The sequence below is a fragment of the Bicyclus anynana genome, chromosome 9 (genome assembly GCF_947172395.1).
Source record: "Bicyclus anynana chromosome 9, ilBicAnyn1.1, whole genome shotgun sequence".
Taxonomy (NCBI): domain Eukaryota; kingdom Metazoa; phylum Arthropoda; class Insecta; order Lepidoptera; family Nymphalidae; genus Bicyclus; species Bicyclus anynana.
Window position 1 is genome coordinate 6,817,529 of NC_069091.1, and position 14,772 is coordinate 6,832,300.

A 14,772-nucleotide genomic window follows, 5' to 3' on the forward strand; every position below is an offset into this window, starting at 1 on the left:
GTGTAATAATTATTTCTTTAGATATTTAAAATGGTGAATTGTAGTGTTTTGGGCTGCAAAAGCCGCACTGAACGAAAATGTGAAAAACATAACCTTTCATACGTTAGTACTATAATTTCAACTTATTTTTATCATGAAAGATGATACTTAGGTAAAGTTTGTAATTAGGATTTGAATGACAATGAAAATATCCAGAAAGAATAAAAGAAACTCGTAAATAGTCTTTACAAAATAATGAAATTTTGCGTGATTAACCACCGAAATTGAGTAGGTTATAATAATTGCGTCCAGAATAGCCTTTTTCCGTGCATAAAGAAACATTTTTAAATTAGTCGGATTATCTGCATTTTGGGGCTACCAATTGTGTTACATTTAGCTTTTCCCTAAAATTAGGGAAAAATAGTAACTTATATTTTTCATTGCCTAAGTAGTAACTCGTATTTTTATAGCTTTAATTGTTAAAAGCTTTGTTATAAAAATATTATTATGGACATTATATAAAGTCATTGTGACCTATATTTGTGTGATGAACATGGGTGCTTTTGTTTATTCTTCCAGTTTTCCACGAGATGTCTTTGTTAATAAAATATGGACAAAGGCGACAGGAAGAGACAGGAAGACAAAGGTGGCCTTCATTATCCGTCACCGTCAGTTATTAAATTATGTGAAATAGCGGAGGAAATATTTTTAAAAAATAAGCTACTAATAAGCAAAACAAACTTGATGGAGCATCTACTGCAAGCATGTTGTACGAAATGGCCTTCATTTATTTTCCGAAAATGACCATTTTCGTGATAACCACCATTATATTTTATTAATTAAAGCCATTTGTAGAAAATACTTAAATGTGCGGTTACATAATTGTACTAAATCCTTAACTTGTGAAAAAAATGTAAGAAATTTTTACACGAAATTAATTTTATTCAAAGGACAGTAATTTTTTTTGGTAAAAAGATTTTATTCTTAATTCCATGCTGTGCTAGTATAGTTTCCTAACTAATGTTTTATGATGTACACAATCAACAAATCACAAAATACGCCAAGCAATCAATAAATCAATCAATCAAAAGCGTATTATTTCTGAAGACTATTTATTCCCAATTAAACAAAACCAGTTAGTTGTGAAAATTTCTTATTCTTTCATTTTTAGTAGTTATATTTTTATTTAAAAAATGAATTCTAATTTCAAAATATCTGACCCTAATTGCATTCAAAAGTAAAATAATATGACTGTCGAAAGGACTTTGGTTGTATATATGTTTTTAAATCAGGATGAAAACAATGGTAATTAATGCTTTTTTTTTTAATATGACCAACATTCCCGTTCCTTTCCAACTCGTCGGGACAGACTGTATCAAGAGTGGGTACAACAATACTCGAACGGGGCGGGGATCGATTCATCACCCCTTGGTGCCAGCTTTTACCCTCTGACTTCTGAATTGGCCAATTTCGTCAAATAGTATGATATAAAAATATTTATAGACTTGTCAAATAGTATGAAATAAAAATATAACGCTAGTCTTAAAATATAGGGTAGTTTTTCGAACACTGGTAACACCAGATAATCTGTGTACTTTGTTGTTGTCCCTTACCGGGAGACTCCTAATAGCTACTCCATACCATTCTCCCTCCACGGATTTTACTTTACACAACATTACTTTTGATTTTACAACACTACACTGAGCTAGTTTTTCAATACAATCTAAGCTAACTGCTATTTTTTTTTAATTTAGCTATTAGGCAATAAGTTGAGGCTGTACTTTTATGCTCTGTCTGTCTGTTTTACCTATCGTTGAGCCTACAAAATGTAACGATATTACACCAAATCGCCTTGTCTTGTTTATTTGCAGAGTCCACGTATCAGTTTTTTCCTTTTTCTGGAGATTGCTTAGGAAACAATCCATTTATCTATTTACGTCTCTGTTTACATCGTTGGTTTCTGTACTTAAGGAAACTTCCTCAAATGAAGGGAAATTTCTATAAAATTTTGGCCATTCCTCAACTGGCTATTTCTTTGACTTATAACGACTTATAAGTAATTCTACAACCACTCTGTGATGACTGGCGGCAATTTTTTATCCAATAACAAAATGATTTTATTCAATGTCAACATGTAAGATTTCAAAAAATCTGAATCTTTAGAGAAAGACGTAATATTTTGTCTGTATTAAATATAGACTTTTGAAACATATTACAGCATATTATTTCTAAATTATTATGAATTTATATTTTTAGGGGGACAACTCAATAATTAAGGTGATTTTAGGGGTTTTTGACACAATCTTTAAGGATAAATATTTTGGAGAGTTGGTAACACTGTGCAAGTGTCACTGTCACTGTCTTTTTATTTTGTTTGATGGTGTTTGTGGTCATCATTGTGATATTTTAATTTAAACTTTATTTTATTTATTTTTTGTATCTTTTTATTACTCTATGTTAGTTCTAATTTAGTTCAAATATCAATTACTTGATGTTATTAAGGTTCTTCCAAAACAAATTTGATTTGAGGTTAAATACAATTGTGCTGTATCGTTAATATTTTAATTAATAAAATAATAAAATGTATAAGATTAGTAACATTTATAACTGCAACAACGCTTTCGTGGCAAATCTAAAAGTGCGAAGTTTTGCTAGTAAAGCAAAGAATGTAAAGGACATAAATTATCAATATATACAAAGAAGTAAGGTGCCAACATTCCACTTTCAAAAGTCTCTACCACGGCTCCCTATACCTGAGTTAGGTAAAACAAAGGATCGGTATTTAAGTGCCTTAAAACCACTCTTAAATGATGGTCAGTATAATGAAGCGGTAACAAGAACGAGTAGCTTTATAGCAAATGAAGGCAGCAAATTACAAGAAAAACTTATTTTGAAGGATAAATATAACAAACACACAAGTTACATATCAGATTATTGGTTTGATTTATATTTAAGGGACAGAGTACCTTTACCCATCAATTACAATCCATTCCTCGTAATGCAGAATGATATTAGGCCAGAATACAACAACCAGTTGGTTAGAGCCACTAATTTGTTAGTGAGCGCAGCAAGATTTATGCTTTCCTTAAGACAGCAGATACTGGAGCCTGAGGTTTTTCATCTGCAGCCAAAGAAAAGTAACACCCCATTATTTAGAACTGTTACTGGATTATTGCCAGCAAGTTTATCTTGGTTTGTATTAGTTAACACTAGTCATTATGATATCAATTAACTCTGTGACTTTTGCAAGCTTTATAGAACCTTAAGGTGCTGATAGACTTGAGCATTCAATTGTAATGAGCATTTGTGCGAATTTGATGTGTGATGTGCAAACATCACAGAAACATTTTAGATCATTATAGCAATCATTCTATAGAGCATTCTGGTGAACATTCTTGCGAACAGATACAATTGGAGCTTCTGCTAGGATTCTCAAGATGTTCATAGCAATATTTGGTTCTATTCTTGGCTCAGCTTTTTGTTCAGTTCAACAAATATAAAAACGGGGAATGCTCGATGTTCTGTTACAAGTGAATGCTTCTGTCTATCAGCAGCTTAATATAAAATTTTAAGAAAGTACCTTAATTTTAATCACTAACTCACAATCTATTGTGAGTTAGTAAGTACTTCTCATAACCAGTACTTAAAATTCCTCTTTAATATTGGTTGCAGTCATGCTTAAAAGATTTATGGGTTAATTACATTCACACTAATAACACAAGTAAATAGTGCAATCCTAATTAAACTTTAATTTAGCATAAAAACAAATTTAGAATTCTTGTAAATTACTAAGACTTGTTAAATTTTGATTTATGCTGGACTTTACATACACAATGATGAACCAAAATCTTGTTCCAACCCAACCAAATCCAATGCTCAACATTATGGCTTTAAATTATAGTTGATGCTCTTTGAACTTTGTTATTAACAGACAATAGTGAAAGGAATATATTATTGATAAATATAACTTAACATATTATCATTAACCTATTTTAAATGCCATTGTTTGTATTCTATCTATATGAATATTAAAAAGAGAAAAGATATGATTGTTTGTTTGCATTGGATAATGATTAAGCTCTGAACTGCTGGACTGATTTCATCCATGGAAAGCTATGTTATCAGGGAGTAACATAGGCTATATTTTATCCATATTCCCATGGAAATGGGAACTATGCAGGTGAAAAAGTGGAATCTGTAGATTTTAGAGTATTTCTTTTATGTATATAGTTAGGCAAATTATATTAAATTTTTTAGCATTCTGTATCTAAATTAGGGAAGCCAGAATCCAATCATTAATACAGAACATCATAGGGAAAGTCCTAATTTTTTAAGTTACCTACCTACCCACATTTATAAAAATACACCATGTGTTCTACCAGAAAAATAATGTAATCTGTAATAATGGGCTTAAAGAGGGAATAAAAGCTTTCATCAATTTTCTTGTCGATGAAGTTGTGGGCGTCCACTAGTTATCTACTCATTATCATTATCATCGTCACCATTAACAGCTGATGGACATCCACTACTAGACATAGGCTTCTTGCAGACTAGACTTCCAAATACCACAGTCTCGAGAAGCTACCATTCAGCACCTCTGGACATGCTTGCTTGCTTGCTGCAAGACGTCTTTGGTGTGTGGTTGCCATTCCAGCACGTTGGGAACTCAATGTTCCATAGGCTTGCTGAAGTATATGCCCTGCACTTTGCCACTTTAGCCTCTCAACTCGCTGAGCTATGTTCGCTGAGCTATGTTTCTTTGCTTCTTCTACGAATCTCATCATTTCTGATTCGCTGACACAGAAACTTTAAGCTTGGTCCATCGCCCGCTGAGTGACTGAGCCTTCTTATGAAGCCTTTAATAATTAGTGTTAGCATTAGTTGTGTACTAAAATTGTTTAAATATTAGTCAAATTCATTAAAGAATGTGTTCCTAACAAGCAGTATGTGTTGCAAGGTGACTGTTTGCCACTTCTAATTGTATTGTTGCCTTTTTTTCAATTAACAATATTAAAAAAATATTATGTATGATTTCAGGTATGGTGCATATTTGTTCAAAGCATTTCCACTAGACATGAGCCAATTTACTGGGCTGTTCAATGCAACTCGCATCCCATTACTAGGCAAGGACACAATCTTTAGAGACACAACTTGCAATCATGTTGTAGTGCAGAAGAGTGGCAATTTCTATGTCTTTGATGTGTTAGATGCAGATGGTAATATTCTTAAATAATTTATCACACTATATAGCTTGGCAAGTTCATTGATGACACTCCCTTGATATGCGGGCTTTGGGGGGGGGGGGGGCTGTGAAAGTGTGAAATCGTGCGCGCGTGGTAGAGGCTGGAATTGAGGTGCATCAGTCGTGGGTTTTGCTGTCATCGCTACCAGCCTCCCCGCAGTCCATCGAAAGTGTTACAAATAATTTATCTAGCTTTAGTACAAGATTCATCATGAGAAATATATACCCTCATTTGTCATTTATTTGCGTTAAGTAATAAATGGTAGAAAATTTTCACATTGACACATTGCAAATAGGTTGTCTAGTAAAATAAAAATTATATTTTTTTTAATAAATAAATTAATCCCTCATTGTTAATTTAAAAAATCTTACACTAGTTAAAAGAATATACCTAACAGAATTGAAAACGTAAAGGTTGCCTGCTTTTACACTGCAACTGTGGTGTTGCCAGATAAAAACAGTTGAATAATGTTATTTAGCATAATCTATGTTTAAATTAGCTGTATCAAAAGTACATACCTACATTTTGTATGAAAAATATGTCTGGCCGCAATTTAACTGGGCAAGCTATTTGATTACTTAAACACATTGGCAATACTTAAACATATTGGTGGGACACCATGGATTTTTTTAGGATAAAAAGTACCTACTATAAAACATAGGAAATTGTAAAAAACAGAAATTGACAGATTGTTTATGTCCGCTATTATTTCCCTATTTATATTGTTTAACTTAACTAATTGTTGCTGTGTTGTTGTTGTTGTCCTACTTATTTGCTACTACCGAACGCCACACGGTTTTACCTGCATAGTTCCTTTTTCCATATACCTTGTTATTCGCTAATAATGTCGCTCTCCATTAGTAAAAGAATTTTTGAAATCAATTTAGTCGTGTAAGTCTGGCTTTACCGTGGAGCTATTGAGGTAATTACTCATGCACTAAATAAATGTTTGTGTTTATGATTGACATTTCCCCGTTTCAGGAAATCTACTATCCCCTGCAGAAATTCAAGGCAATTTAGCACAAATTCTAAATGATAACACAAAGGCTGATTATGCATTAGGTGTTTTAACAACACAGAACAGAGATGAATGGTCCAAGCAGAGGGCGCACTTGGAAGATACTGGCAATAAAGATGTGTTGAGAAAAATTGACTCTGCCATATTTAATTTAATACTGGATGATGTTAGTATTGAAGATAATAAACATAAATTATTAGCCCATTATATGCATGCAGATGGTTCGAACAGGTAACAATGTTCAATTTTATTTTCAAAAATTACGATACGGTCAGCTTCTGTATGTGGCTTTCCAGACATTTCTCGCTGTGTAATTCTGATACGGTCGGCTTCTGTATGCTCGTGGCTTTCGAGAAATCTCTCGCTGTGTAATTCTTTATGAGTTACTTGGGATAGACGGGGAGAATGGATCCTTTAACCCTACACACAACATTCACAAGTGCGTGACTCAACTCAAGGTTATTCTCTGCCATTTTAGGGTTTTATTTTGGTTACAATTTGATTTGTTAATTAAGTTTTCCTGACACATATTGTGAACCTTTGTTCGACATTGGTTTTCTTATTTTTTACATCCATGTTTGAAGCTTCTGCTAAAAAAAAATTTCAGATGGTTTGACAAGTCTTTCAGTATGATAGTGACTAAGGACGGCTTATCTGGTATCAACTTCGAACATTCGTGGGGCGATGGTGTTGCCGTACTCAGGTTTTTCCAGGACATCTATGATGAAACTACCACCAAACCATTCATTGGGCCCGACAGTAAACCTTTAGATAAACAAATCACAGTGAAAAAATTAGGTAAGTAGTGTTTATTTCTGTAGGTTGTAAACATAGGTTTAGTAGACTCATATCAAATTTAATTTAAACAATATTAATTTCGTATAATAAGGGTCTCAAATATATCGATATTAGTATAAGTTAAGGATTTCTTATAAATCAATTATTCAAAAATGATGCATTTGTTACAATTTTTCCAAACGTCAAAAACGCTGTCGTCCATTTTGTGACGTCACGATGTTACCTGAGGAATGCACGTGTCTAATGCATGGCCAATTTTTTGCTGTTATCCAATTCTCTCAGTCTTGTTATTGTAGTTTACCAAAATATTTATTATACGGCTAAGTTACGTCATGCCACTGATAAAAATATACAGACCATGGCTGATAGCGTTTTGGCTCACATTGTCGTAAAATGTTTTTAAAATAATTTTTTTTATAAAATATGATTTGTTTTTTTCAAATCTAGTAGAACGATAATGAACAATTTAGGACGCAAAAAAATTACTTCTATGTACGTGCCATAAAAAGTGGTAATTTTAATTTAGTTGTTTTTTTTTTCAGAATTCAACTTAGACGACAAATCAAAAAGTTTTATCGAAAAAGCAAGAAAAGAATATAGCGATTGGTACAATTCGTTAAGTATAGACTATATTTTATACGAAGGACTCACAAAAGGTGCCTGCAAGAAATTCAAAGTCAGTCCTGATTGTATAATGCAACTAGGTTTTCAGGTAAAAATTTTTTTTTGTTAAACAGCCCTTTTTGTCTCAATAAATAATGACAAACTTGCTTGAGAAACATTATTAATTGAAATTTGCCAAAACCCTTAAATAAAGCTGCATCCTTCAAATTGTTTTGTAAACACATTTAATTTGATGAATACTTTTAATTTAAAAAATTTAGTTTTTACCTAAAACTTCTCCAGCCATGTTACGTATTGATTCTCTTTCTACAATTACTTCGAAAATAAATAAATGTACATCAGAACAATATTTAAATGAAAAGAATCATGTTGAAAATCAGGGGCAACTATATACCACCATCACCCCTAAAGTTAATAATGTATATGTTTTTAGGTGCTGTATGTAACTTATTTGTGTATATTTAGTATGTAATTGTATATGTTATTTAATTTAGTATACTCTTTATAATAATTTAATTACTATAGGTATGTTATATTGCACTATCCGCTTTCCTTTCCTTAAATATTTCATTCAAGGTTGTCTGGAGGAGATCGCTTTTAGCTATAAGACCATTTGCCCATCTTACTTTTCTGTTGTATTTTTTTCATTTTTTTTTTTCATTGTATCTTAATTTTTTTTGTGTGCAATAAAAAATTAAAATGAATAAAACGTTAAACCTTAAATACATTTTAGGCAGCCTATCATCTACTTCACGGCAAGTACGTGGGCACATACGAGTCCTGCAGTACATCTGCCTTCAAACATGGCCGAACTGAGACCATGAGGCCGTGTACAGAACAAACAAAGGTATATTGTGCTTGTAATATATAATTAATTATGTTTACTAATGGATCATCACTATTTTCTCAGTAGATAGACAATAACTGCAGGTTTAGGAACTTCCAAACACAATAGTCTTAAGCATAAGACACAGTCTTAAGCCTAAGCAACAGTCTTAGGACTAAGCAACAATCTGAAACCTAAGTAACAGTCACAAGCCTAAGTAACAGTCTTGACCCTAAGTAACAGTCTTGAGCCTAACAAACAGTCTTGAGCCTAAGTAACAGTCTTGACCCTAAGTAACAGTCTTGAGCCTAACAAACAGTCTTGAGCCTAAGTAACAGTCTTGAGCCTAGGTAACAGTCTTGAACCTAAGTAAAAAATCAAAGATCTAGAATGCCCTTTCTCTCCAAACAAGCACAACATTGAGATAAGTCAAAAGCTAATAGACAAATTCTTCAAAGCAAGCTGCATTATAACATCACAAAAATAATATTGTCATGCATCGATCTCCTATTAAAAAAATGGATGCACAATCAGATACCAAAAAACATTCCCACTCAATGAGTGCCAAACACAACTTCTTGACACTCAATTCAAGTAGTCGCTTTTGCAAATTCAACCTTAAACTCAATTCTTAAGGTTAAATTTGCTCTGAACTTGGAATTTTATTGAATATTGGACTATATTTAAAAGCCTTTCATTTTCTTCACTTCACTTCAATAAATCTAAAACTGTCAAACCAAAATTGGCCAGTTTTTAAGTGAAATTTTCTACATGATTGTGCGTCTTTTTATTATAAGAGGTCAATGTTGTCATAACAATTATTTGATTTTCAGTTATTCTGTGACAGTCTCCATTCAAACAAATCGTCAAAATCAGAACTCAGAGCAATTATGCAGGAATGCTCAACCTGCCATTCTGAGTTAGTCAAACAAGCGGCCATGGGTCAGGGCTTCGATAGACACTTGTTCGCTCTGATGAAGATAGCGGAAGACAACGACTTGCCTCGCCCGGAGCTATACGACTCTTATGAATACAAGTTCCTGAATAAGTCCGTTCTTAGTACCAGTACGTTGTCTGCGCCTAGTGTACTGGCTGGAGGGTTCGGTCCGGTCGCGAAAGAAAGCTTTGGAATAGGGTGAGAACTTTGATTCATTTCCAGAATATTCAGTGCCTTGATCAGTAGTCAGTGCCGGATTAAGATGCAATGATGCATTGCCTACCCTGAGGATGCATTGCGAACCTGTATAAGAAGGAATTTCTAATTTTGTCCAATTTGTACAAATAACGCCTACCCTAGTTAAAAACCCTGTGCACGAAGCTGCCTGTGGGTCCCGCTATCCTTAAGTGGACTACAAAGAATTAATTAAAAAAAATGTTAATACAGACAACATGGTGATACATATCAACATCAATTTAAAATGTGAAAATTTTGAAATAGCTTTAACTTTGATGTGCTTGATTTTTTTATTTTCTTTTATCTTTTGGTGCCACCCTATACAGGATGCCCTAAACAATTGCATAAATAGCTTATAGGCTAATCCAGGACTGCCTTCAGTCAGGCCTCTGTGGCTTCAGACCATGAGAGGCCCTGGGTCCTGGGTCCTGGTATCATCAAGGGGAGGCAAGGGTTCAGCTGCCCCGCTAGAGATTCAAAATAATATAGCCAAATACAGAGCAGCATAAGTCCTAATGCAATCTCAACAATTTTGAAATAATTTGTTTTTTTTTGTTTCTGACTTTCTCAAAAACTATTGATCCGATTTATTTAAATAAATATTCTTAAAGAAGTTTTTGAGTTCATCAATTATTATAATTTTTAATAGAAATTTTACCTTTCAGGTACTCTGCATTCCCGGATAAACTCGGTGCAGCGGTTTCAGCTTACAAAACACATAATGACAGTACACAATTTGTTGAGGCTTTACAAAAGTCGTTTGTAGATATTACTAAAATTCTATCAGAATAAGAGAGATATTTTAGTGCACAAGTGAAAATGCAAAGATGAAGGTAAAATATAAAAAAAAACATATATTTTCATATGTATAAACAGATATTAGGTACTAATCATTGACCTTGTAGAATAAAAGGATGCACAATCATGTAGAAAATTTCGTTTTAGAATTATTGGTAAAGAAAATTATATCTAAACACCTTTAAATATAGTCCAATATTCAAAAAAATCCCAAATTCAGAGCAAATTCAACCTTAAGGATTGAGTTTAAGGTTGAATTTGCAAATGCGACTACTTCAATTGAGTGGCAAGAGGTTGCGTTCGGCACTTGAGCAGGGACGTTTTTTGGTCGCTGATTGTGCATCCACTTTTGAATAGGAGATTGATGGTACTAAGTGTTTAACAAAAATGTACACAAGTTAGAATTGAAATAAGTTTTATGTGTTTAACATTTAAAATTCAATGAAATCAACATATTATATATTTTTACAATACTGTTATAACTTATATATTATAAGTCTATCGAAAATATTTTTTTATGCTCTGCGTTTCTAAACCAGAGCTCTAGGTTAAGCCTTATGTGCCTTATTTTCATTTGTGTTACAAGTAACTACTTTTCAGACTGAAAAATTTACAACATTTTTGACGTGACAACGTCTTATAATTCGATGGAGCTGGCTGCACACTCGAAAAAATCATCATGCGTCGTTCCCTCGCTCTAAGGTTGCCAATTTTTTTTACAAGAAATAAAGTATATTGTGGTCTATGTAGATTATTAAACAGTATTTTAGAAAAACGAAAATTTTCTTTTGAAAAATGCAACCATTCCATCAGTATTTTCTTATGACGTTGTCACGTTCAACTATCGTCAGTAAACCGACTTTACAAACAATCGATTTTTTTTTGTCAATGCAAATAGTCTAAGATCCGAATCGAAAACGACCTTTACCCATCAGTTTATAGGATGAAAATATTTTAAATCAAATTTAGTATTTTAAAAAAATATATTGCGAGTAAACGGATGACTGAAAGTCGTGTTAGGGTAAGGTTGGTTAAGTCCTTTTACCTCCATAAAGTGATATAGCGTAAGCTCAGACCAATAAACCGGGTAACATCTAGCAAGTTGGGTCCTTTTTTAATTTGTCTAAAGGGCGTAAGTTATATACCGACAGGCAATAATTTTCCGAATGCAGCTTTACCCAACATATTGTCAATATTATTAACACTAGCACCCAAGAATCAGTCAAAATTATGTTGCTACCTGCTGAGCCATTCAGTAACTCGCTTGTTATTATCCTACTACTTAACAATAGAAACGCGAAAGTATGTATTTTTGATATTCTTTAACGCCGGGAGATTTGCGATAAACTGATGGTTATGATTTTATGAATGTTTGTAACTCGCCTTTAAATTACCTAGCGGGTAGACCATTTGCTTATTTTGTAATTTATTATTTATTAAAAAAAACGTAAGTAATAATATGTTAGGTCTCGTTGCATCTATTTTATATTATGCAATCACGTAGTAGATTTATGGAATTAAGCTCGCTGCAAACGTAACGTGTTGAACGGAACGGACGCGGATTTTTTGGAAATATAGTTTCATACAAATACACACAAAACTAAGGATGATGAGACGGCGACTTTGTTTATGTCGCAGTCATCTGGTTGAATGGGCGCCTGTATTCAATGAAAGCGATAAAATACAAAAAAATAACCGCATGCTCCAACCATAGCTGAATGATATTAGTTGCTATGCTAGTCAATAAGTTATTGATGAATTTTGTGACGGTAACGGTAACAAAATAGAAATGAAGGTAGAAAACTCATGTCGTTTCATAACTTATTTAATTATGTTTTGTTTTGTAAAATGTTAGTCAAAACATATTAACTAGGTGTATGTAATTGTTCTAAGCTTATTAATCAAATTTATTTTTATTAATTTAAGAACAAGTTAGTTATAATTATCATTTGGTGTTTTATGCCCTCATTTTTAATCTGTTTTTAACATGATTTGCGTTTTATGCCCTCATTTTTAATCTGTTTGTTAGTAAACAGTACACATCAAGTGTGGCTTTAGTATACTTAACAACGTCTTATCACCGCCCGGTCCGCTTTACATTCCCGTTCCGTCTGCAACGGCCCTAATAGTGGGTATAGGTCATTGACCTCTTATAATAAAGGACGCAGAATCATGTAGAAAATTTCACTTAAAAACTGGCCAATTTTGCTTTGCCAGTTTTAGAATTACTGGTAAAGAAAATTATACCTAAAGACCTTTTAATTTAGTCCAATAATAATTAATAAAATCCCAAATTTAGAGCAAATTTAACCTTAAGTTTAAGGTTGAATTTGCGACTACTTGAATTGAGTGCCAAGAAGTTGTGTTTGGTACTCATTAAGTGGGGACGTTTTTTGGTCGCTGATTGTGCATCCACTTTTTAATAGGAGCTCAATGGTATAGGAACATATAAGTATATTAATAGCTCAATGCTAGTGTGGAACTCGTGAAACAACTTTATTGCATTTCCCCTTTCATGTTGGTTTATAGCAGTTATATTCAGATTCTCGAGTTTAATGGCTGTAAACATAAACATTCGGGCTTTCATTGTAATTATATTTCGTTGTACAATTAGTCTTAAGCATAACAAAATTTGTAATGACGTCTGTGGCAGGGAAATAGGTACTAAAGTATTGAAATTTGCGCAAAGTACCTACATATATGTTTTGCGAAATTCTTGCAGGAAAACTATTTGTATAAAAAATATTTATGAAATTTATTTGAAGTATGTACTGATTAGTTACTTGTGATGCAGTCCATCGAGCTAAGTCAGTTATAGGTCTGTAATAACTTATATTTAATAATAACGAATTATTCGTCATTTATTTGTACGCTTGATATTTATTTTTGAAGTTAATGTACGCCTGCCTTTGTTGGAAATATTTTTCTCCGATCCGATCTCATTAACACTGCCTTTGATTATTCCATCTTTGAAAACTGCAAGCATTACATCAACTGCATGCGTGAATTAAGTTTAGTGTGAAAGACTGCCTGTCATGATTTTTTTCAATTATTTGTAATCTTTTTTATGGAACACTCAATAATAAATTATAATCATCCTAACTTGTACTCGAGCTTTCTGTATAGCTTTTACATAGATTTTGTTAATATATTATATTTTAATACTCTAATTATTAGAATAATTTTTTCTATGCCTAATAATCAACCTGTATAAATGTCATGATAATTCATGACATTAATACAGGTACATATTTTGTGTATGTAATATATAAGATAATCGGTTGATTAGTTAATGCCTAAAATATATGTGTATAATAAAATACAGTGAATAATAATAAAACTAACTGGCATTTGTGTTTCTACAGTTTTACTATAAGACGCACGCAAGTTATTATATCATAATATTCGTGTTCTATAAGTATACAGGGTGCTTGGGAGTATTTCCCATAACTTCAAGGTATTGACGAGTCCAATTAAAGGAGTCGAAATACATAACTAATATTTTTTTAACTAAAAAATTAACACTTTTTATGTATTCATAAAAAGTAATTTAAATAATTTCGACTATCCATGTAACACACGCCTTTATCGATCCTTGCATTTTAAAATACGTAAAACTTGGCTACGTCATTATTATAAGGATGCGTTTAAGGGACACAATTGAAGATCTATTTACAAAAGAAATATCTTTTACTCCAAAATGTTAATTTTTGGAACCCATTTTACTTAGACATTTTTAATTAATTTTCCATAAAGAATAACCCTAGAGTCATGGGAAATACTCCCGAGCACCCTGTATACAGATGACACGCAAATTCGTCCGTATAAAAATTTGGTTATCTTGATATTTTGTTAATTATGTAAAATGTAGTTAGGTACATATATATTTATATATATTCATAGGTTTATAACGTTTCAAACTATTATCACAAATCAAAGTTATTGTAAGGAAAGCATTTTATAGAAAAACCATTTATGTACTTTGTTTTATACATGAATAAATATATATTTTTACATATTACAACTAGCGAAGTCTTTTATTATAACACATTTTACTCAATGAAAAAAGACTGGTTATTTAGTAATTAGTTCTTTTTTTTCATTGTGTTTACCTAGCGAACTTAACTGACTTTAGAAGTGGACTTTTCAAAGAAAGTTCACGAGATTTAACCAAAATTAAACCAAAAGAAAAATTCCTTGAATGAAAATAATTTATGTTTGTAAATTTTATACCTAGTTTTCTGAATTTTATTTTAAAAATTATAGACGTAAATCTCTATGTGTGGAATAAGATGAGTCAAACCCAAGAAAT

At 32.3% G+C, this 14,772-nt stretch overlaps 1 protein-coding gene across 1 annotated transcript; it reads left to right on the plus strand.

Annotated features, from left to right (window-relative positions):
• Nucleotides 1-2,335: 2,335 nt before the first annotated feature.
• On the plus strand, nt 2,336-14,487 carry LOC112044646 (carnitine O-palmitoyltransferase 2, mitochondrial). The gene is made up of 8 exons (XM_024080549.2): nt 2,336-3,171; nt 5,017-5,195; nt 6,204-6,471; nt 6,848-7,038; nt 7,581-7,750; nt 8,396-8,509; nt 9,322-9,623; nt 10,328-14,487. The coding sequence occupies exons 1-8, from the start codon at nt 2,561-2,563 to the stop codon at nt 10,452-10,454; spliced, it is 1,962 nt and encodes a 653-aa protein (XP_023936317.1). The 5' UTR covers nt 2,336-2,560; the 3' UTR covers nt 10,455-14,487.
• The last annotated feature ends 285 nt before the right edge of the window (nt 14,488-14,772 follow it).